This window comes from Polyodon spathula, chromosome 4, assembly GCF_017654505.1.
Source record: "Polyodon spathula isolate WHYD16114869_AA chromosome 4, ASM1765450v1, whole genome shotgun sequence".
Taxonomy (NCBI): domain Eukaryota; kingdom Metazoa; phylum Chordata; class Actinopteri; order Acipenseriformes; family Polyodontidae; genus Polyodon; species Polyodon spathula.
In genome coordinates, this window is record NC_054537.1 from 73108320 (window position 1) to 73132846 (window position 24527).

Here is a 24527-nt window from a genome sequence, read left to right on the forward strand (position 1 = left end):
ATTGTGTCAAATAGTGAGGTTCACTGGGGGTTGCATTTATACCATACAGTACACAGATCTGCACCACATTCACTTTTTTTGTAGTGAAACCTTATAGCAATAACATGCATTGAACATGTTCATCACTGTAGTCAGATGGTCACCAACAGCTAGTCTTTAACACAGGTTTGACAGGTTTTAATGCTTGATAAAACCTGCTGTATTTTTTTTATGTATATACAATAAAAAATAAGTCAACATGACATCACTTGAGTATCTACCAACTGTTTTGTTACTTTTTTTTTTTTTTTTTTTTTTTTTTTTTAGAAAACCAGCATTGCTGGTGTGTTAAACCCGGCAGATTCTAAGTTCTACCACTAGAGGGTGGACAAACTATGTTTTTAAAAAAAGCAGTTTAAAAAGGCACCTCTAGCAGCAAACTGCTAGTAAAATACCTTAGCTATTTATTTAAAAAAATGGTGCAGTTTTTCAGAACTAACCTAAGCTACTGCTGTCTTAATGTACTTCTAAATAACCAAACTGGATTTAGATTACGTATTGTCTGACATTTGTGCCAGCAGTCTTCTAGCCAATCATCACTGTAGTACAGCACCGTATGTTGTAAATGTTCTGCTTAAACACCCTAATTGTGTTAGTCTGGGAGAGAGCTGTATGTCTTTGATGTTGATTGCCGGTTTGATGTCAGATTTAAAGGCAGCTGGCTACACAGTTATTACACGTTTTGGGTTATTCAGGTATACACACTGGCCACAATGAAGTCCCGCGGTCTCAGCAAGAGGTCTGAAAGGAGTATGGCCCCAACTGGTTCAATGGGTTGGCAAGAGATTTCAGCCACAAATGTAGCGTTCAGGATTGTCCCACAGGCCTCAACTGGATTCTGATTATTATTGTTAATTAGTTATTTAGCAGTCGCTTTTATACAAACCGAATTACAGAGACTACGGGATGAACGATGCATTACAACTGCTGCAGAGTCATTTGCAATAGGACCTCAGTTTTACATCTTATCCGAAGGATGGAGCACAAGGAGGTTAAGTGACTTGCTCAGGATCAGTGGTTGGGATTGAACTGGGAACTGCCTGGTAATAAGCCAGTTTCTTTAACTACTGGACCACTGAGACTTATGCAATCTGAAATCTCTCTTAAGAGGCTAAGAGTCTTATAAAAATCAGTTATCATGTTCAGCATACAGAGTTTGATAGACAGGGGACAGGATCAGTGGATCCCTTATAAAGTTTAACATCATGTAGTAAAAGCATAGCAAAGTATAATAAAGCATGGTAAAACCCAGAGAGATATTATAAAAACATGGCAAATTATGGTCAATGCATGTAACTGTAGGATAAGCATGAGAAAATTACAAAATTGCCATTAAAACATATTGTGGTAAACTTTTATAAGGAATAGAGTTCAACATTTTGAATGAGGCATACAAATTGGGACAACCTTTGTACTCGCTACTAAATATGGACCAAAGTGTTGTTTTTATCTATGCTACATCAGTTCTCATTTACCTCAGTTAGGCTCCTTGATATCAGGTTTTCTATGGATAAAAATCCGTCAAGCAACAATTGTAAGCTGTTCTTTCAAACTTCCCACTTGTTTTTTGTAGTTATGCCCAAGGCTGTAGCAACTAGAATAAAAATAGCTATAGTATGTTACTAATCCCAAGACGTAAAGAAGGGAACCATATATAGCTGCAGCTGAATGGTTATTTATCATGCAAGTAAATGGACTGTTTTGCCTTTTTTTATAACTGTAGTAATGGAAGCCAGTGTTCTACTATAACATGGGACAATTGAGCATTATTCAAGTAGGAAATATAAACCATTACAAAATGGGTGTTTCCGTTTAAGAAACCCAAACCTGAAAACTTTATACCAAAGACACTCATCTGAAGCAGGCGACGCAGTGCTGCTCTGCCCCCACAAGCATAAACTCACTACTCTTCCTGACAGTATCGCCATTTTCCTTTTCAGCCTAACCTGATTAACATCAGAGAGTTGATAAGTAAATCCTCCTGTGTATTTCCACGTTCATTTTCGCAGTAGCTAAAAAGAAAGTACAGAATTATTACGGAATTGTTATAATAATTATTTTTTTATATTTATAGGGTTTTTTTCTGTATATATTCTGTGTAATTTCTATATATTCTGTGTTTTCAGCTAGTGTGCGGCCTTGTGTGCCGTGGTAAGCCTGCAGCTCTACTGTTGTCCCTCCCGGTACCTTAGTGCACCGAGTCGATAACTTATTCAGCTGAGATATCTACCTCGTCTTCTTCCTCTTCATCTTCCAAATCCCCTTCACCTTCCCCTCCTCCATAAAAGAGAAAGAAGAAAAGTAGCCGCTCACGTTCGGCCAACGGGACAGATGGATAAGATCTGGGAGGTTGTGTCATGCCAGCAGGCAATTTTAACTGAGCAACTACAAGAGCAATCAGTCCCACCGGTAATACCTGTTCCTCCAGCACCTACTCCCCCTGCACCACTACAGGCAGTGGCTAGTGGGCTAGAGAGTGACATACTGTCTAGCACCGTCTCCGAGGAGGCTGACTATTAGAACATGGAACTCCCTTCTAATGATGCTGAATCGGACATCCCAGTTAAGCAGCTTCTGCTGTCCTCAGAGCTCATGCCCTTAATGCTGCAAGCTACTGCGGCGTTACAGGTTCCTTGGCCTGAAACAAAGGACGAGAGGCGCTCCATTTATGACGAGCAGCCCTCTATCACTCCTGCTGGCCCTCCAGTTCAATCAGATTTTCTGTTCGAGCTACAGTCTACTTGGGTATGGCTATGGCTGCAGAGGTTTCCCGTTCTGTAGACTCACTGTACAGTGTTTGAAGCAGACAAGCTGGGTCTTACCAACTTTCCACCAGTAGAGGCCCCCATTGCTGCGCTTGTTCAGTTTACCAATCTGTCCTTGCTAGCCAAGGATGCGGCATGCCCGAATAAGCAATGCAGAGTGACTGAGTCATTTTAAAGAAAGCAGACATGGCTAGTGCATTTACCACACGCCTGGCTAACCTCAATAACATACTTGTAGCTTTCCAGGCTTGACTTATGGGGTCCATTTCTGAAAACCATAGGCCCTTGTCTCAGCAACTGGAAGAACTACGCCTAATTTCTAGGAACCTGCTATGGTTGTCCAAGCTTAGCGGACAAGCAATAGGTAGAAACCTTGCAGCATTGGTGGCTGCACACAGACAGCTCTGGCTCTCTCAAGCACGTGTGCTTGACGCTGACAAGACAGCAATGCTGGACACTTCGGTCACTCCAGGCCACACATTTGGTCTCGCGGTAGATGAGCTGCTACAGCAATCTCACTGAGCAAGGGAGTCCCCCAAGGAATTGGTGCACCTTCTCCCTAAGACACTGCCTCCACCATGTACCGGAGATGGTTCAAGATGCTGGCTTCGCAATGGCTGTTGCAGTCCATCACGCTAGGTGACCACGTCACCACAGTGGACCTGAAGGATGCCTATTTCCACATCCCAGTAAAACCAGAGCACAGGAAATACCTGAGATTCACTTTTCAGGGAACAGTGTACCAGTTCTGTGTTCTACCGTTCGGCCTTTCTCTAGCCTCACTTGTTTTTTTTAAATGCATGGAGGTATACTAGCCCCATTGAGGCATCAGGGTCCTCAACTATCTGGATGACTAACTCATTTGCTCAGTCTCCAGCAAGGGCACACAGACACACAGAACTTGTCACCAACCATTTACATCGGTTAGGGTTGAAGGTAAACCATGCAAAGAGCCAGCTAGCACCCATCCAGATAGTGACCTATCTGGGGACGTGCCTGGATTCAAGACGTATGTTGGCAACTTGTGCTGAGAGTAACCACCTGCTTAGATTAGCGTATTATGTGGACAGAAATAAAGCTGGAGGCAGTAAAAAAAAAATTGTCTGTTATAGAGGTAAGTCTCAGGAACAGGCTCTGTCTAAACAGCGTCTATCCAAATGTTTAACAGGTGCAATACAGACTGCTTATGAACTGGCCAATCTGCCCCCCCCTGAGAATCTCACTGGCCATTCCACCAGGGGTCAGGTGACTTCATGGGGTTTGTTCCAGGGTGCATCTATTCAGTAGATATGCAGTGCAGTGGTTTGGGCTTCTTACCAGATGTTTGCCAGGTTTTATCAGCTGAATGTCGTGGACCCACAGAATAGTGGCCCACAGAATAATTTGGCACGAAAATATGTTTTCAGTTACGGGAATATTGTTGTAGCTTTGCTTAACTTGTAACTGAGTGTTGTATACCATGTCTTGTGACGGTTACGTATACTCATATACAGTAAGATGGGTCCTTACTTGTTTTATTCCAGCTATGCTGGTAATTGAATCAGGCGCAAGGCGGTTCGGCTGCAGTTGTGTTATGTATGCTCCATGTCCTTGCGACAGCTTGGATATACTGACCCATTTTGTAATGGTTAATATTCCTTACTTGAAAGGGTACGTTGGATTATTATCATAACCCTGGTTCCCTGAAATAGGAATATTAACTTTGCGGTCGCAGCGTCCTTTGTCGCAGTTCTCGAAGGAAAATGAAGATAATGTCAAGGCGAATCGTGAGTTTATGCTCGCGGGAGCGGAGCAGCATTACGTCACCCACCTCTGACGAGTGTCTTTGGAATACGTTTTTCAGGTTCAAGTGTCCTAAAGGGGAAACACCCATTTTGAAATGGTTAATATTCATATTTCAGCGAACCAGAATTATGATAATAACCTAACGTTTGCCATCATTCTTAGACCCTTTGTTTTTTAGTATATTCTTTAGAAGACCTTAACAAAACAAAGATTTTGGCTAAAGACAGATAGAGCCAATTAATTCTATACACAATGCGCTTTTTTCTTCTTCAAAGACAGTGTCATTGAACTGGAAACATAACATGCCTTGGGTGTTTTGGTCTTAAGTACTTGTGTGAAGTGTACGTTTGTTCCAGTTCAATCAGGATTACATTTTAATTACCGGTGTTTTGTTGTTCTGCTTATTACTGAAAGGCATCTCACAAAAAACGATGATCACTGTGTGCAGTTATTAAATGTTAACAATGGCCGAATCCGTTCACTTCATTTCATCTCAGTTGTTGTTTGTTTTGTCATTTGGTACCTCCAAAACTGATATACTGCAGATCGCAGCGTAACCACTGTGTTGTGACCCTAGTCGGTGTTCATGGAGCTCTGGCTTTGTGTGTGTGTGTGTGTGTGTGTGTGTGTGTGTGTAATGTAACTTATCGCAAGGAACGGGCAGAAACAATCCACCCCATTTTACATACTCAAACATCCAAATTCCATAGATGACCAGTTACAATTGATCGACTTTATAATACATCTGTTTACTAATAGAAGTTAAGGGGCGGAAAACTTGCACGCTAATGCCCTTGGTTTTAATAACCCTCCCCAGCCTCTTATGAATTCCAAGCATATATAAAATCCCATAATCTCTAATACAAGTCTTCCCTGTGGTAAAAAAGACCATTCCTTTGTGTTTGCCTTTTGTACAAACCGTTTAAAAAACTAGGGAAACCTGAAAAAAAACGCGTCCTCTGCTGTTGTGGAGGTCCAGTGACTATTCAGTTCTCTCTCTCTCTGCCTCCTCACTCACACAGATCCAGTTTCTGAGATAGTGTTTGTATATGAATGGGGTGCGGTGATGTCATTATAAACTTCACTCAGTACCCATTCAGACGAGGCGCGTTCTACTCTTCATTCTGATTGTCGAAACTCACAGACCCCAAACTACCCATCCGGGAGCTAGAGTTTTGAAGAAATTTAACTTTGAGCATCGTAAATAGCAAAGCAATTCACTGACAGATCTACAGCAAGCCCTTGTCGTCGAGGGCGAGTGGGAACTTACAAAATGAACCGGAGTTTTAATAAATCTCAGACCTTGCGGTATTTGGACTGTACTACGGTGGAAGTAAAAAGCAAGGTAAGGAGAATACTTTTCTGGTTACAATATAAGTACTTTTTTTTTTTTTTTACAGTTTCTGTGCTCATTGAAAAAGTACTGGTGTGCGTTAAAAAAAAGACGCTACTTTTGAGACGCAGGCTAATAATTGGTACATTTCGGTGCTTACCATTACTTGTAACGTTAGAAAAATGTAGATGCATGCTTCAGAGACCCGACAATTAGCAGAAAAAAATACCTAAATATGCAGAAAATAATAACGTTTGGGAACGAAAGAAGGGGGAAAAGATCATTTTCCCACAAGTTACCCCTCTGAGCTTTTCAGTGCAGTAACTAAATGCGATTTAAAGCTTATGTTGTTGCCGTAGGTTTAAAATCCAGTGCTGTGTGAGTCAGACGCGGGATAATTGGTTTCTTTTTTTCTACGTAAATTGAAATGCGCCTGTTTTAACTTGTTTATTCCAATGGCTCGTTGCTTTATTCAGTCAGACTTCTGTATCATTTTTTAAAGGATGTTTTGAACAAACGCGACCCAGCAGTTTGCCTGATAAATATCACTAATCAGTCAGCGTCTGTGTTAACTCCTTTGTGACTGTGTGTGGAGTGATTGCATCTCAATGCTGTCCAGGGGAACTAAACCGCGGTCGGATAAATTTCGGGATAGGCTGGGTGGTTAAATACAGTATGCATTAATGAGGGCGATACCCAAGGTGTGGAGTGGTGTCTTGGATGTGGTAATCTGACAGCGCAAGGCAACAACGTTTCTCATCTCAGGCGGGCAGGTAGGTACAGAGAATGAATATTATTGCCATGTTTTTTGGCAATCGCGTGACCCGATTGTGATAACGATATCTGTGTAAGGTACCTTGAGTCAGTGCAAGACGAGTTATAATTCAATGGAGACTCGGGCAATCCACGTAAGATCTCGTATTTTGTATGATCGCAGTTTTGTTTAATTTGCAATTCCGTGCAATGAAACCAAAGTTTGAAATTACCCAACAGTAAAAGGCAAACTTTGAAAAGAAATATTATCCAAAAGACAGGTATGTAAATTTCCCATTTCATACCGTGAAAACACTCCAAAAGAGAAAGGATTTATAAGTGAAGTGATTCTGAATGAGTGATGCAGTGAGTCTCTATTATTTATTATAGTTGAATATTTTGATTTGTAGTATTTTTTTTTTTTTTTTTTTTTTTTTTTTAATGGAGATCGGTTTTGGAAAAGAAGCACCGTTTGCAAGTATAGCTGTAGGACTACTTGTCCTTGACCCTGTTCAGTTTTACAATACAATGTAATTTCTCCGTTCTTCTGGACGCTCTTTTTATCTTTTTCGCAGGGGCACATGCTTCCTCCTCCATTGCTTTCTTCTGTGGTACCCCTATTCTGTTAGCTGAATGCTTCTGCCTGCAGCAGGAAGGTTACATAAACAATTTCAAACTGAGGAATCAAAGTAGAAATTAAAGGTTATTGCTCTCTTCCTAAATGGTATTTGTGCTACAGATAGAAGATTTCAGAAACCTCTACAGAGAAGATCTTTTCAGCATTGGCTTGTACATTGACGAGTCAAAAACTTACAAAAATGCCTGGTCCATTGTTCCAGTGGAAACAGGTGTGCCTGGTCCAGTGCTGAAGGTTTCTGCTTGTCACAATTGTACATTCCTGCCAGCTCAATCCGTCATTACCCTCTTGCCACTGGCTGTGGTTTTCTGCAAAATTTGCCATTCCAGTAACCCAGAAATGTTTTTGATGGACAGCCACTGTGTTGAAAGGACAAGCTGGCAGCAAGGGCGCCCACTGTCTTACCCCTTGTGAAGTCACACAGATTCTTGTGCTTTCCCATTGTTGTACTGGTTGGACTGTCCCGAACCAGGCAAAGCATGTGCTGTCTACGGTCCTCCTCTGACTCTTGCAAGGGAGGTCTGAAAGTTTCCAAAACCACTGGTTGGTTAATATAGAATGATGAGACCACCTTTGGCAAAAAGGCTGGATTTGTTCTTAATGCTACCCACGGGTCATTTCCAGTGAAAGCCATACATGTGTCATTGATGGACAGCGCATGAATCTCACTTAATTGTCTGGCAGTCGTAATGGCTATTAAAAACGGCACCTTCAACAGGGCACAATTCTGTTGATGCCAGGGGCTGAAATGGGGGACCCATAAGGACCCACGATACCAGTTCCAAATCCCACTTGGGGACCATACTTTTCATGGGAGGACGAAGCCTCCAAGCCCCTTTAAGAAATTGCACTGCCAGGAAGTGTGCCCCAGGGGACACAGAGTCAGTTTTGTCGTGGCACAGTGATATTGCTGCTAGACATACCTTCAAAATGGACGCTGATTTTCCCACGTCAAACAGATGCTGTAAGAAGGTTAATATTGTCTCAATAGGAAAGGTCACTGGATCGTGACCTTCAGCAATGCACCAGTCTTGGAAAACTTTCCATTTATATTAATACAGGGCTCTAGTGCTGGACGCCCTAGCAGATTGTAGTGTCTCTACCACTGCATCTGGCAAACCTTGTCCAGATAGACGGCTTCATATGGAATAGTTGTACACAATGGTCATATAATTGTATAGGTCTTCTACTGGATAAATTAGCTGGGACTGATCACGTGAATTTACATGTACTGCAGACTAGGGTTATATTCTGTTTTTTTTTTGGCCAGTCCTAGACAACAAAAAATATTATAAAATATGTACAAATAAAATCACCTGGAACACTATTAACCCTACTGTTAAAGGGTTGTGTCATACAAAGTTAAAGGATCCTGTTGAAATTCAGGATTCAGGACTTTTTAAAGAGAAAGATGCAAAAACAGGCTTAACGTTATAGCAGTGCATAAACCTGTAATACCGTATTCCTTCGAATTTAACACACGCTTTTTAAATCATGTTTTGCTTCTCATAAATAGCCTGCGTCTTAAACTCGAGTACATTGTAGTGGTGCATGTATTAAAATTGGCAACAGAAGACCTTACTATCCAAGTACACAAACAGCAACGTGACTGACTGCCAATAAAGGACTACAAAGGCTTCTGTCCAAATACACAAGCAGCAACGTGACACTGCTGAGAAAAAAACAAACCAAGCTTCCTGAGGAATTCCAAGAGAAATGTTTACAATTTCAGCATTTCTAACAAACAGTGCCAGCTTGGACAGATCGGAAATGCTAATCAGAAGAACCAGAAGAGCCCTTTATTATTAATAGAGCCTCTGCGGCCCTATACTTTTTATAGAGACTCTGGACCTTCATTACTGACTATTGTGCTACATGTAAAATAAAGCTTTCAAAGCCTTCCAATTTTTAGTATACACCTTCAGAGTTTGGGTGATGGAAATATAGTTTTTTGCATCTTTTATGTTTCATAGATGTATAAACATTTTATTTATGATGGGAAAACAGTAAGATGGGTTTTTAAAGGATCTCTATTGTATTATAAATTAAAACAGAATGGTGTGGTTTATTTTTTCAAAGCTAAAGATGAAAATACATTGCCTTAGATTAAATTATAATTGCTTATTAAATACTAACTGGAAAAAATTCCGTTAATGAAGTTATCTGTATCTAAGCTCATTCTTTTTTAATTTCAGACGGGAACACACCCTCAAAATTATGTATGATGACGGGGTGGGACTAAGGGGTGGGACTTACAGCTGGAGAGGCGGGGCCTGCGTCTTAAATTTGAGGGAGTCTTATATTCAAAGGAATACAGTAATTAACTCAGTCAAATCTGCATTTGCAACCCTAAAAATTGACTGGTCATTTTGCAGTTTCCCCATGCTTCTACTATGCATTTACCAAAGTTTACTGGTATTTTATTATTTTTTTTACCATACCCTTCTGGGCTTTACACTGCTTATCCATGCTATATCATGCTTCCACTATGATTTATTACACTTTGCTATGCTTTTACTCTCGGAACTTTTATGTAGGGGTTGTACAATTGCTTTTTCTTGGAAAATATTCTTGATTGGCCTCGTGCCTTATTTTCAGAATGAGGGACAAAAACAAGAAACACCTTTGCTTATTTAAAATGGTCTCCAAATGTTTAACTAAAATAAAGAACTGCATTGATACAGTAGTAGGGCTTTAGATAATTTGTTGCCGATAATTTACTGTACATTGTATCAGTGTGTGAATTTTTGTGGCTGAAACGATTCCAAATCACATAACTAATTGACATTGTGGCTTAGAAAAGACCAGGACTGAATGGCCGAGGGTGTTCAGGTCAGGATTGAGGTGTGCTTGCTCTCTAGGTCTCAAGCCAGCGGTCAGCTTAGTGTCTGCCTATAACCAATGCAACTGTCTGTTATCATTCGGAAGCAATGTTGCTGTTCTTTTGACAAATTAGAAAACGAATCACATAACATCTTTCTTTGTCAGTTAAGCAGGTTGCATTTTCCCTTAACTAAGAGATATGTGCCATGACTATATAATCACATTTAATTGAGTTGTTGTAGTACACATGGCACCTAGGAGCATTAAAATTGAGGTCACAGTCTTCAAAAGTCTGTTCCTCAGTCAGTACAAACCACTGCTTATCCTTAGCCATCTTTGTTTCTGAAGTTATGAATACTATTTTACCTTTTTTTTGCAATGCAGAAGTACTCAATTATCCCAAGCAAGTGTATGAATTGAATATTATGCATTATTTAAATAGTTACAATGATCTGTTTATGTTGTCCTGTAAGCCACATTGGAGCAGTATTGTGGGTTGCAGTATATTAAGTGAGAAAACACAACCAAAGATCAGAAAAAGTAATGAGTTGACAAATCATGTTATTTTGCTGTTCACTATAACAGGGGTGAGGGTGTTGATATGGCCTGCAGGTACGCAGGATTTATTTACTATATTTACACAATTGCAGTAACAACCAGCAATGGTACTCCTAGTGCAGAAGGACATACAAGCCAGTGTGAACAAAAGAAATACAAAAAAAAACCACAATGGTATAAGACTGCTAAAAAATAAGTTTGCCAAACAACGGCTTCAGAGTTTCTAAAAACAGCCCTTTTTTTGTTTTGAGTTTTATGTATTTAAGACAGCACTGCAAAATGGTCATGCCTGACAACTAGGAATGCAACAGTTAAGATTTCCTGAACTGAAACCATCATTTGCATAAAATTCCAAACCAATGAAAAAGCTAAGCCGATGGCATTTTCAGGAGCTCATCATACACTTTACTGCATGTAGACCGTTTACGTTAACATCCTTAATAATTTTAATATGGTAACATAAATCCAAAGTTATGACAAGACTTGCTGCCCTCAGTAGGGATATCTGTAGCTTCATACTTCTTCTGGGTGTTCAGAAGTCTTTACGTTTCTTGGAGGCATTGTTGGTGAAAGGTGCTGGTACGAGTACTAGTAGGCATATGCAAACACGTAACTTGTTAATAAATACATTGTAAGCAGTAAAATGCTGAAACTGGAAGTTTTTTTATTTTTAAATAAATAAATAGATTGAATAATGATGCTAAAGTGACTGAAACAGCCAAGTACAAAAGTATTGAAATAAAACAACGTTTTAATTGAGGTCCTGAACCATTGTGAAACTGGAATAAGCAGTAAATTGAGTGCAGCTGGAAAACAAGCGAAAGGGATGCTGTAGACAAATATGTGGAAGCTGCTTTAAATTGTATGTTTCTGTGAGCAGGTCAGTTTATTAAGGTAGGTTCATTTCCTGTGCATGCATTGAAAACAGTTTAATTTGATTTATTTGAGCTTCTGTCATGTGTAGTGATGATCTCTATTAAACCAGCACACTAAACATGAACTTTTTTTTTTTTGTGTAGGCTGGCGGAAGGCTTGGGTTCTAGCTTTAGTTTTTTGCTGACAAATCTAGGTGACATTTTTAAAATGCTTACTAACATCTGGTCACTTTGAAGCCAGCATGTTGATTAAACAGTTAAATTTGGAAAACCCTGAGCTGCAGTTCTACTCGCATGTGATTTACACAGGACTCACCACTTACAACTGACCAAGCAACAATGGGGATGAAAGTATATTAATAAATAAAATTAAAAAGGGTCTCAATACATTATATTATTCTACATTGTGTCGCAGTGTTTGATACGTTGATAGGAATGATGCAGTAACACTGTATTTAAGCTTGTTTGTCACACTACAAAAAACTACTAAATAAAAACCTGTTCACTTGGCTGCACTTTCATTTCAGTTTTAAAACCAATCAGAAACAGCTGAAAGAGTCAATAAAAAATGGAACAGATCATAACCGACTTGCATCACGACTGACAGCTGTGTGGTGAAATAAACTAAATGTTAAATAAATGTTTTCCTCATCAAGCTGTTCTTCATTCAGAAAGTCAAGTGCCCGAGCCAATGACAAAACCCAACTCTTCTGCCAGCCAGACCAAGCTTACAGTATATTTGGAGGAGGACCCGTGAAAGGCTGGAAAGATCTGTGCCAAAACAAGCCTGTCACCATACAAAGTGCTTGAGCTAACCTAGTTTGCATAGTGAAACCAATCTATAATAGTACTAGTAGGGCTCCCTAAAGATATAATGTGAACTGAAACACCTGGTATGTCTGGGGTTACAAGGGATTGAGACAAGTTACTCTGTAAAGAATACAACCCATGGACAGATGAGCAAAATACCCTCAAATTTAAATCTTTAGTCGTTTTGAGTGCAGGTTACTAAATAGACGGCACTGTTGTAACATTAGCAAGCTCAGCAGTAGGATAATGTTTTATCTGCTGTTCAGTCAATGTAAATAAACGCAATGCAATGTTTGTGTTGTACTCCTGGGCCTCTGGTACAAACCAATTGTATTTGGTACTGCATCAGATTATTATTTCCATCATTTTTCTTCAGTCCTGTATCTTGGTATTTTCCAATTTGTCACAAATGTTTGAAATTGGTAATTCCTGGCTTGACCATGGTATACAATCCTTGTACTGTTTGCGGAAAGTATTCCAGGGTAACCTTTGCTGTGTGTGGGCGTTCAAAATCTTGCTGAAATCTCTAAAAGTGCTTCAGTTCTGGGCCGGTTTAATTTGGCCCCAGTCTTGTTTGCTTGAATTGGCATCATTTGCTTCCAAGCCTGTATCCATCAATCCGGCACTAAGAGTGTTTACTGTGTGTGGTTACTCCTCCGTCTCTAACATAAATTTCTTTTTTTTTTTGGTCTCTCAAGTATGGGGCTGAATTCAGAAGATTCTCCTTGGATCGATTCAAACCTGGCAAATTTGAAGAGTTCTACAAGCTCATTCTTCACATTCACCGGTTATCCAACGTTGAAGTCATGCTCGGCTATGCTGACGTCCACGGAGATCTGCTGCCCATTAACAACGATGACAACTTCTGCAAGGCTGTCTCCATGGCCAACCCCTTGCTTAGGGTCTTCATACAGAAACAAGGTAAGGCTTCGTCGAGCTGCTTGTCTGCAGTGGAGTTGGAAAGAACCCAAAAGTAGGTCATCAGGCTGTTGATTTAGATTATTAATCTTAAACTCTCACCAACTGTGGCTTTTAGTAAATGATCTTGTAAATTGCAGTTAATTCTCTAGTAGGTAATACCCACTGAATTAGATATTGCCATAGTGCAAAATATTTTTTCCCCCCAAAGATGTAGGAAAAAAAAGGTTTATTAGCATGCATATATGTAGTTCGGTGAAAGGTTCAAATGCTGTAAAAGACCTAAATATTACATTTAAATATACTGTAAAAACCTTTGTATAAGTATTTTCTAGGTATTTTAGGGGGTCCTAAAAAGGGGGGAGTGACTTAAACACCAGTTTGACCTGTAGGCTTTTTCCTGAAATTGTTGTCTCAAAAAGGGAAGGGGGACGACGACACGTATACACTTGTTTTTACGGCACTTGTTTCCACTTCCCATAAATAGTTCTACTCGAATCTGGTACAAATCCCTTATGGATCATTTTCACAGAGATGTGGGAGGAGCATGTAGCCAATTCTGAACGGGTTATGATGGGTTTACACATGTAAGAATAAATCCCTGACAGTTGAGAGAACGCACAGCAACTGCGGATTTCATACTAAGTACTGTATTCCTTCAGGTTCAGACAGTAGAGAGAGTAACAGAGGAGGCTCTCGGCCTACACTTCCCCTTCCATTGGCCCACCCCTGCCACATCTGCATTATATTTACATTATTGAGGCTGCGGAACTGCACAGCAGATGGTGGTAGTTTTGTGATGTGGGCTTCTGTCCGCTCTTACCAGTAGTGCTTCATTACGTGAAAGTTAAGCATATAAAAACAGTTGTGGCGTGATGAGTCACATTTAATGGATGCTAATCCGAGTAAACAACAGAAAAGTAGCATTTTTCGATAAAGCCTATTGAGCATTGAACATTTGCAGTCAGTGTGTAATACATGTGGTCCATTGCTTGTCTTGTGTCAGTTCTACCAGTTGACCCTGTTGACTGTTCACATTCCCCAAAGTTATTTTGAGCCCCAAACTTTTTTCTTTCCTTAAACTTCTTTTCACTATGCCACTCTCCTTTGGACACTAGGAGGTAAAAAAAATAAAAATCCAAACTGTGTTATAACTTAAGAAGCGAAACACTGTTTCTTGGACGTTTGTATAGAGATATTATTATCACCATGGGCTTACACAGTAAGTAGAGTTTTCGATTTTAACAATAAACACTGATAAAACAGCCACCTCATTCGCTGTGCAGTTTGCTGTATTTTGTTGAAGTAGAGGTACAAGCACACACACAGTAATTCCCGTCTCTGTTGTTTGATTTGAGCTCAGTTCTCGGGATGTGATTTGCAAACGCATAAAAACTCCAAAGAAGCAGAACTTTCCGTTAATACCTGAAAGAGGCAGTCAGTTCACTTTCTGTAAGAATAAAAGCAAAATAAATATATAATAAAACATATAAAAATAAATATAAACCGAAAAAGAGAATTAATAAACATTTAAATAGACTAAATAAATACTGAAAACGTGACACAAGGTGACATTTTAGGTGCCAAAGGCCTCCTTTTAAAAGAACACAGCTCTGAAATAAATAGTTGTGATTTAGACTTTATAACCATTTAAGAAACACTAACAAACAGTGCAGGGCTTCTTTGAAGATAAATCATTTTCTGTTTGTGTGAGACTTCGGCTTCAACAAAAGGGTTCATCTTTTTGTTTCAACTGGGCAGTTGGCAAAAAGTTTTTGGGAGCACTGCCACCACTTACTGTATTGTGTGATTCATCGATATTGTGAATTCCAGCGTGTTTTTTTTAACACTAATTCTGTAACATTCCCTTGAGATACAAATGTTGAAAAGCAGACTGCTTTTGTTTCGAAAAGAGAGTTAAAGTGTGTGTCGTAGCACATCGACAACAGCACAGTTTATGCGATATCATTACAGCCTTATATAATGGGGAGCATTTATATATCCATGTAGTCAGATCTTTTTAATGTACTTCAAAAGGACGGAGCATAAATGGTGACAACGAGTGATGCTGACTTGCAGTAGTTTACCAATAATGTATGCAAATAAGCGTTCCTGGTTATCCATCACAAAACAAAATAACTCAATATGTTATCCCCAATTGGATTGAATAGCCAATTGTGATGAAACTTGATTAGGATGTTTTTACCACATGTGGAAAGTATTTCATCATCAGAGTTTTTGGGGAAACCTGTCCATCAATAACAGTATGTACATCAGCGTTACGTTTTACATACTTTTCTAAGGGGATTTTATTGTATAACAGTCTGTTTTTATGACAAGCGGCAATGGCGTTTCCAGACTTTGCCGTGGCGCCATGTCTATGACTCGCTCAGTTTTGTTTGTGGGTTACTTATTTTCAAAAAACCACATTGACTTCATTATACTACACACACAAACGGCATTCAAATAAACTTCATACATTTAAATCTTTCTGAATCTCAGTTTTCACATTATTCTGCCAGTCAGAACATTTAAAAAAAAAATTGTTTAAATATTTTGTGCCGTTATTTTGAAAACAGTTATAATATTGGAAAAACATTTTGGAATTGGTTTTAGCCCCTTAGCAAGGTTCATTTCTATCTCTCTCTTGGACTTTCTAACTTACTTTTGGATTTACGTTTGCAGTTCCAAGTACTCTTTCTGTGTACTTTGTTTTTGGTCCTTTTTTAAACGCCTTGTAAAGTGCCTTTTTTTGAATATTTTTTAAAATGGATCTGTTAAATCCATTTTGTTTCAGTGTTCTACTTTTGGGATGTAATTGTTCTACGCCTCTAGTACTACATTTAAAAAAAAAAAAAAACAGCCATCCTTTTTCTGTAGATGATTTCTCTGTTTTACCCCAATCTACTTCTGTAACTGTGTTTCATTCCTTCATAGTTTGCCTTTCTAAAATTGTAAACCTTAGCTTTGGTCATTTACTTTTTGGGTTTTAAAAAGCACTTCCAGTAACCTGCATTTTGTTTAAGTTTCCGTGTATGGTGTCTGCTTTGGGACTTTTTTCTTTATAATATTATGATGTTTCAGACGTGGGCTGACTTTCACAACATCAAAATCAACAAACTTATAGTGTGCATATGTTGCGGTGGTGACTGCGAAGCCCATGAAAGACCAGGCAACTGCTAGGAAACTTTTTCTGACAACTGTTGTACTACAGTACTGGTAGTTAACTCAAGCATCTTTCCCAGTATGCAAAATTCAAGCAACAAAATCTTCTTCTTCAACGTTATTAAAGTGATCATTGGTTCTCTCTCTGTCTCTGTTAAAAAAAATATATATATATATATATATTAAGTGAGGTATTCTGGCCAGACCACCAATACAACTTGACCTTTACCACAGGATGTGATGGTAGCAGGAATAAGGAAGGATTTTGTTGTTTTAGTTTGTAATTGGTTAGCACGCCATTAAGGGAGATTGAATGGTGTACAAAGAGTGGTGGAAATATAACAGAAATAAACAAATGGCAACTTTGCTTACCTAGCCTGAAACACCACTGACTTGTATGCTCGGTCCTTCAAATACATGTGACCGTCAGTATCTGTCAGCCTAATCAGACTTTCACCAGCATCAAGGCATGCTTTCTTTAAGCATTTGACATGCTCTGCCATTCGGGTATGAAGCTAATTGATTCAGCGCACAGTCATTTCACTTTTGGCTCTTATTTTCAATGTTGTCAGATGATGTGGTTCAGAAAGAAAGGGATCCTGTGTTATTTAATGCCTCAAGCTATCATTTAGTGATTATATAAAGGTGTGTACAGTTAAGGAATCTCTGGGAGCAGCCAACCTATATGTTTTGGACAGCTCTGGATTAATCTGCATCTAATCTCACTTTAAACTGATGTATTTAAGCAAAAATATGTACAGAATAATATGATTTTGTTTTCAAGTAACTGGATCCCCTTTCCAGTTGAAGCCCATTGTAAAATAACCATAGAGGCTTAAATGTGGTGGTGATCGTCAAAGCATGTAGGACAATGATAATTGCTAAGTCTGGTATGGCATTCCATCTGTAGCACAAACAAGGTAATACCAGACTTTGCAGTTACTAATGCAGAAACACAAGTTCCTTGGGAGTAAAATGAAGATCAGATGTCCCGCCCAATGGATGTAAATGGATAATATCCACTGCACTGGTTCAGATTCCTCACTGAGAAAAAAAAAATGTAATGATGATCTATGTGGATACCAATATATTTAGTAAACAAGGTATTTGAGTGTGGTAACATAGACAACAACTGTCCCTCTCCAGTCATTCCATATTCATTGAACTGTTCAAATACTTCTTGGAAGTCTTGACAGACTTGTACGTGCAGTAACTACTATAACCTTCAGTGGAGTTCATGTCTTGCATCCGTGAAGCAAAGCTTGAATATAATCCACAGAGCTCCTGCCACTTAAGAATTAGTGCATTCCCACACTATATAAAGTGACTGGGGGCCAATCCAGAGACAGTGCCTCCCCATTGTGTTCTTCTCCATTGTGTAGCAGAATGTGGGATGTCGGTTCACAGTGTAATTGTGCCTGGGCAGTCATGTGTTTTCACTGGTCAATCACGTTACTCGTGGATCGGGGGACACCACTTGTGTGGTTTTGTCGTGCCAATAACAGCTCAAGTTGTTTCACATGCTGTTAAAGCCTTTGACCTCATATAGGGTTTAGTAAGACCCCATTTTGGAGACCAGCAGACATACATAACAGTCAACCATTTAAGTTGCAAAGTTAATCTATTCAGATGTCATTTTAACACTGATTGTTAATTTTTTAATTTTTTTTTTAACAGGAGTGGATAAGCAGGAGAGGGGCACCAGGTTCTTTGGCAAAATCCAGTATTTTTTTTTTAGTTTTTCTTCAGCAGTAGAGTTTAGGGTTTGTTTTTTCAAGTGTCATTACTGAGTAGCATTGCTGTTTTGGGGGGGAAATTCCTCAGCCAATCCCAGACTAAACTTTAAACAAATATGAAGCAAAGGATATCCCCCCCCCCCCCCCCCCCCCCCCCCCCCCCCCCCCCCCAGGTAAATAAATACTTTTAGATCAGGTGGCTGTTATACCCCTCCCCCAACTTCAGACCTAATTGGAATAAACTTTGCAAAATATAATAGAAAATATTCTACTGTATTTAATTTCATAAACACTTTTTTTTCCAGAATTTGGAAAGTACCATTTGTTGAAAGAGTAGTCAACAAAGATGTATGTTAATTTATTCATTTTCCAGGAGAGGCATTGTGATGTTGAATACTACCTGTGGGAGTTTCATGACATCGATGTCTTCACAGGTTTCAGAAAAGTCAATGCAAGTGCAATTGTCTGCTCTCTAAGTTGTCAGGCAAATTAATACAAAGTAGTAAAACCACTGCACTTAATAACTGTTTTGGAAATAAGTCACAAGTTGTAACACACGCAGAGCCGAAAGGCACGATAATTAGAGACATACCAAAGAGTGCTTGAATAGTGTTCTGTGTCATATCTTGTTGCTAAATAGCTGCTTTTGTCATGTTTTTGGAGATCTTATATAATAAATAATGTACACACAACTGTACATAATGAGGCTGTAATTCCATCAAGAGGTTCTGGTATATGATAAACTACAGTCCAACATACTGGCTTTAAATTATACTGTTAAACAGTGAAGTTTATAAGGAAATACAAGCACACCACTTATTATAAAGGCATTGTAAAGCTTTAGTAAAGAGACGCCAACAATAGAATTCAGCGCTGACTGGTGTAAGTTTATGGTAACGTCGTGTTGGTTTCTAAAGGGAAAAGGCTAATTTTGATCAATTTAAAGGCAAATGGTTTAAACTGCAGGCAGGCACGTGGTTGTAAACCTGTAGAATTTTAAGAACGGAAAGCTGTAAAGTGTTTCACCAATGGTACGGGTTTGTGCTCAAACAGGGAAAGGCAGTGATAAGGCGTTTTATATTTATAAAGATGAACAAGAACATTGTCTTTAGAGCATAGTATTGCCATACATCCCAACAACCTAGTCTGGTCTGCAGACTGATGATCCTTTGCAATATCTTCTCATTTATTATTATTAGTTTTTTGAATGGGTCACTTTCTTTTTATCCTGGATGTCTATATTAAATGCAGTTAACATCAAAAAGGAAAATTGTGAAGAGAAAAAAACAGATGGTTTAACAGAGCATGCAGCAGCATCTGGTAGACATTTACTGTACACCTAGAGCACAGCGTTTCAAGTTGAGGAAGTCTGAGGCATCAAGTGAGCATTTTCAGTAATGTTTCATTGATTTCAAAACATTGTGCAAAGTATTAATACACATTACAATACTGTTAATAATACACACACAAAGCAGGTCTTTATACACTGGCACACTTTAAAGCATTGTATTAACTTGCAAGTGCAGAATAGAGTAGTTTTTAGTTGTGTTAAGTCTTAGGAGGGGAGTTAAAACCTCCCAAAAAAGAATATGGAGCTGTTGTAGGAAGCAATTCTGTATTCATTTTGAAGTAGCTGGGAACATTTTTTTGTAAAGCAACAATAGCTAAAAGTATGTGTTTTATAGTTTCATTGACCTTGCTTGACATTTCTGGCAAGATTAACATTTAAAATACTGATGTCTGTGCTGGTGCAACCCCCCCCCCCCCACGAACTAAAATGTGGTTGTTACATATATTTGTTTGTAAAGCATAGCATATCTTAGCCCATATGTTTTGTAAGACATGAAGTGACACACACATGCTTGTCAGAAAATCTAAATAGGTGAAAACTCAAATAGTCCCTGCTTATCATAGAACAAAGCAGACGGCAGATATGATGTGGACTCTCTGTTCTACTCATGAAAATACAGGGGGGCTTTCCATGTCTGACGTCCCCTGCTATCAGCCTGCTGTAGATAACAATTGAGCACAGGCTCCAGAGGAGACAAAACTATGACTCGCACCACTAAAAACTAGTGAGGGTAACGGAATTGGGGCATTTGATTTTTTGACTGAATATGTGCATTCAGTAATATGTCTATCTCCTTACTGTAAACCAGCATGGTGGTGTACTTTTTAACACTTTAAACACCAGATTTCAGAACATTCCAGCACATCGTGTTTTGCCATGTGTAAGTGCTGTCTCATATACTGTAGACTTATCAACTGACAAAGAGATGGATAACTGTTCTTTTCTTTTTATGATTTATAATAGGCTAATATGTAAAGTTGTCCCATTTGTGGCTCTGGGTGATAGAATCAATCAGCTTTGTTTGCAGTCCAATTGTCCTTCCAAAATGCTCACGAGACCACACACTTACTGTACACCATGTAAGACAGTCAGCTGTACATATTAACTTGTATAAAAGCTTTAGTATAACTATATTATAAAAGTAGGTATATAAAATTAAGTTACAGTGTTCCTGTACGTTATTAGTCAGGAAGTTGGTTCAGTGCTATAAGTAGATTTTTTTTTTTTTTTTTGACATTGCATGGCTTGAGGGGAATAAATCCCAGTTTGAACACCAACAATGTCCATGTATGGTGTATATGTGTTGATATGAAAAAATGTAATGGATGCATTTTATATGAGAAGGAACGTTTACGTTGAAGTGTTTTAAAACTGCAGTTTCTCACAAACGTGTTGAATTTGACACTGAAATATTAGTGGTGTTTATGTACTACTTTCTTAGTTTAATCTGTAGGAACTGCTTTCTTTTTCCTTTGTCTTTGAACCGATGATAAACCGTACAGAGCACCTAAACAATATTCAGATTTCCAGACAGTGATTCCGAATAATTAAATTGACATTTGAGATTTTGTTTGTGGGTGTGTTGTTTTAGTTTTCTTCAGTGGGGTTATGGATTATTATTTGTGTATTTGGCAGACACCTTTATCCAAGACAACCTTACAGGTGTTACAAGGCAGTACAGGCTTACAATGCAAAATCAATATTTAAATATTGTATAGTTCACAGTAAGTGCCAATTATACTACTAAAGTACACTATGAAATAAGCATGCAACAAGTTAAGATTTTAACAGTTTATATCTGCAATGACATAACAGTAGGTTAGGTGAGTTAGCTGAGGCTGCATTAAACTGGAGACGTTGTGTGCTCTGCATAGCCGTCTTTGTTCCTGTAGAAAGGCTTGTGTAATCACAATGTTGTTGACCAGGACTTCAAACTAAAACCTTGATGAAGTGGAACACATGAGGAAGCCCTGTTTACCCTGGTGTGCTACTCTTAATGGGATAACGCTGGATTAGGGGACATTGCTGGGGGGAAGCGGGGGTAGTTTGCAGCTGCAAAAAGGACTTTGTTCCTACAGCAACTGTAATTCAGAAAATAACAGGTTGATAAACTGCTACCTACAGTATGTCCTCCTTACTGCACTTTAGAAATGCAAGGCAGTGCGATTGAAATTGAAAGCTTTTTATGAACCGTCAGCATTTTGGTGAATAGCCTTGTCTAAAGTATTGCTATATTTGGTTTTAAAAGGTTGTCCTTGGTCTCTGAGTTTGAGCCTTCACCCTGTAGTTCACAGTGAAACTGCTATTTAGAACATTAATGGGCCTTATTTTTGTTTGGTTCTAGTGTAGGCCTTCAGTTTTCAAAATCTTGAACTATTATAAACTTATACAGAAAACTACAACCTTTTGAAGTATATATTTCAATAAGGGGTTTTATATACAGGGCCTGCTGCCCTTTTGTGTGGGCTGTGATGTCAACAGAGATCTGCCTAAATCCCACAGAGATATTTGAAGACACCAAGCTACTGTAGTTTTTGCCCAATTTAGAATGCCTGAAACGCTGCAACAATCTCTAAGGAAGTGGTGTCAGTGACGAAAGCAGTACGAGCCACATTCTGAGCAGTTCTGGTTAAAATCAATAAAAGTAGTGCTGGATATTTTAAGTGCCACAAGACTTTATTCTCTCATACGTGATTCTCGGCCGCTATCTTTAAGGATTAAAGAAACTCAGTACACTGGAGTAAGTAAACAGTTTTTGAAAAAAAAAAAAACTTTATTAAGTCTATCTAGGTGTTGTTTTGCAAGCAGTGGCTTTAACTCTTAACTCAGCCCCATTCATTTTGGGGCGCCAGCGAACCAAAGGTTATGCACATATTACTCAGGCACTGTAAAAGCCACCTATGGCTTGTTTAAAAGTACACACTCGGGGCTTTCCAAAGACTTATTCAGTGGGTTTATGCAGTACACCTAGCCAGAACTATGATAGCCTGAAGTTAAGCCTTTTTTTTTTTTTTTTAAGCCATCTATGATTACAGTATATTTAGCAGTGACCAAACATGATTATTTTGCCTGATCCTGTTGCAACTTACATAATATGAAAGGATATTTTGTTGGCTTTCATTTCATATGTTACATGCATGCAGTGTAAAGAGTTAAAAAAAAGAAATGGAGCGCTGGTTAAAAATAAAAGCACATTTTTCTTTTGCAGCATGCAAAAACTTCACGTCAGGCAAAGGCAAAAGCAATGGAGGGTGCGCTGTCTCACAGTGGTGAACAGCTGTTAGGTCTCCTGAAAGCAGCACCAGTGTGAATGAAAATGTAGTAAAATATTTATAGTTTTTTAGAAGCAAGTGCATTTTCTTTTGCCATTCCTCCTAAAATTTTGGAACCCCCCCCCCCATTCCATTGGCTGCAGCATATATATATATATATATACACACACACATACATACAGTGGCTTGCAAAAGTATTCAGACCCCTGACCAATTCTCTCATATTACTGAATTACAAATAGTACGTTGAAATTTCGTTCTGTTTGATATTTTATTTTAAAACACTTAAACTCAAAATCAATTATTGTAAGGTGACATTGGTTTTATGTTTGGAAATATTTTTAAGAAAAATAAAAAACTGAAATATCTTGCTTGCATAAGTATTCAACCCCCACACATTAATATTTGGTAGGGCCTCCTTTCGCTGCAATAATAGCTTTAAATTTTTGGGGGTAAGTATGTACCAGCTTTGCACACAGTGTCGGAGTGATTTTGGCCCATTCTTCGTGGCAGATTTCCTGCAGGTTGTTCAGGTTGGTTGGTGTCTTGAGGCATGGGCAGTGTCAGGTTTGCGCCACACATAGCGTTTTGGCCAAAAAGCTCTATCTTGGTCTCATCTGACCACAAAACCTTTTCCCACATCACAGCTGGGTCACTCTCATGCTTTCTGGCAAACTCCAGATGTGCTTTCAGATGGTAATTTTTGAGTAACGGCTTCTTTCTTGCCACCCTACCATACAGGCCAGTGTTATGCAGAGCTCTGATATGGTTGACTCGTGCACCATTACTCCACTCCCAGCCACTGAACTCTGTAGCTCCTTCACAGTGATTGTTGGCCTCTCTGTGGCTTCTCTCACAAGTCTCCTTCTTGTTTGAGCACTGAGTTTTGAGGGACAGCCTTTTCTTGGCAGTGCCTGTGTGGTGTGATGCAGCTTCCACTTCCTGATTTTATTAATCCAACTGTGCTCACTGGGATATCCAAACACTTGGATATTATTTTGTACCCTTTCGCTATTCTATGCATTTGTATTACTTTATCTCTAACTTCTGTAGAATGCTCTTTGGTCTTCATTTTCCTTCAGATTCACAGCCTTACCAATGATCCTTCAACAGTGGGGTTTTTATCCAGAAAATGTGACAGCAACTTTAATGGTTCACAGGTGGAGGCCAATGGTAAGGTAATTGTGTTCTCGTTTGGGCAATTTCTTTGATGGGTGCAAACTGGGAGCTTCCACAGCACAGGGGTTGAATACTTATGCAAGCAAGATATTTCAGTTTTTTATTTTTCTTAAAAATATTTCCCAACATAAAACCAATGTCACCTTACAATAATTAATTCTGAGTTTCAGTGTTTAAAAATAAAATATCAAACAGAACAAAATTTTAATTTATTTCAATGTAATTCAGTAATTTGAGAGAATTGGTCAAGGGTCCGAATACTTTTGCAAGCCACTGTATGTGTGTGTGTGTGTGTGTGTGTGTGTGTGTGTGTGTGTATGTGTATATATATATATATATATATATATATATATATATATATATATATATAATATATTTATATGAATACGAATAAGAAATTTCAACTTTACTTTGTATTATAAACCAAGTTTATGTTGCAGTTCATCACACAACAGATTATTTAACATATGTTTAATATATCCGTGGCACTTGAACACCATTTAATTTCTAACTAGGAATTAATCAATA

At 38.7% G+C, this 24527-nt stretch overlaps 1 protein-coding gene across 1 annotated transcript in view; it reads left to right on the forward strand.

Moving 5' to 3' along the window:
* The first annotated feature begins 5624 nt into the window (after positions 1 to 5624).
* LOC121314831 (partitioning defective 6 homolog gamma-like) overlaps positions 5625 to 24527 on the forward strand; it is a 48499-nt gene continuing 29596 nt past the window's right edge. Inside the window, exons 1-2 of the mRNA XM_041248537.1 lie at positions 5625 to 5934; positions 13077 to 13299. Of these exons, the coding sequence (XP_041104471.1) occupies positions 5863 to 5934; positions 13077 to 13299 (295 nt within the window). The 5' untranslated portion in view covers positions 5625 to 5862. The remainder of the gene's footprint in view (positions 5935 to 13076; positions 13300 to 24527) is intronic.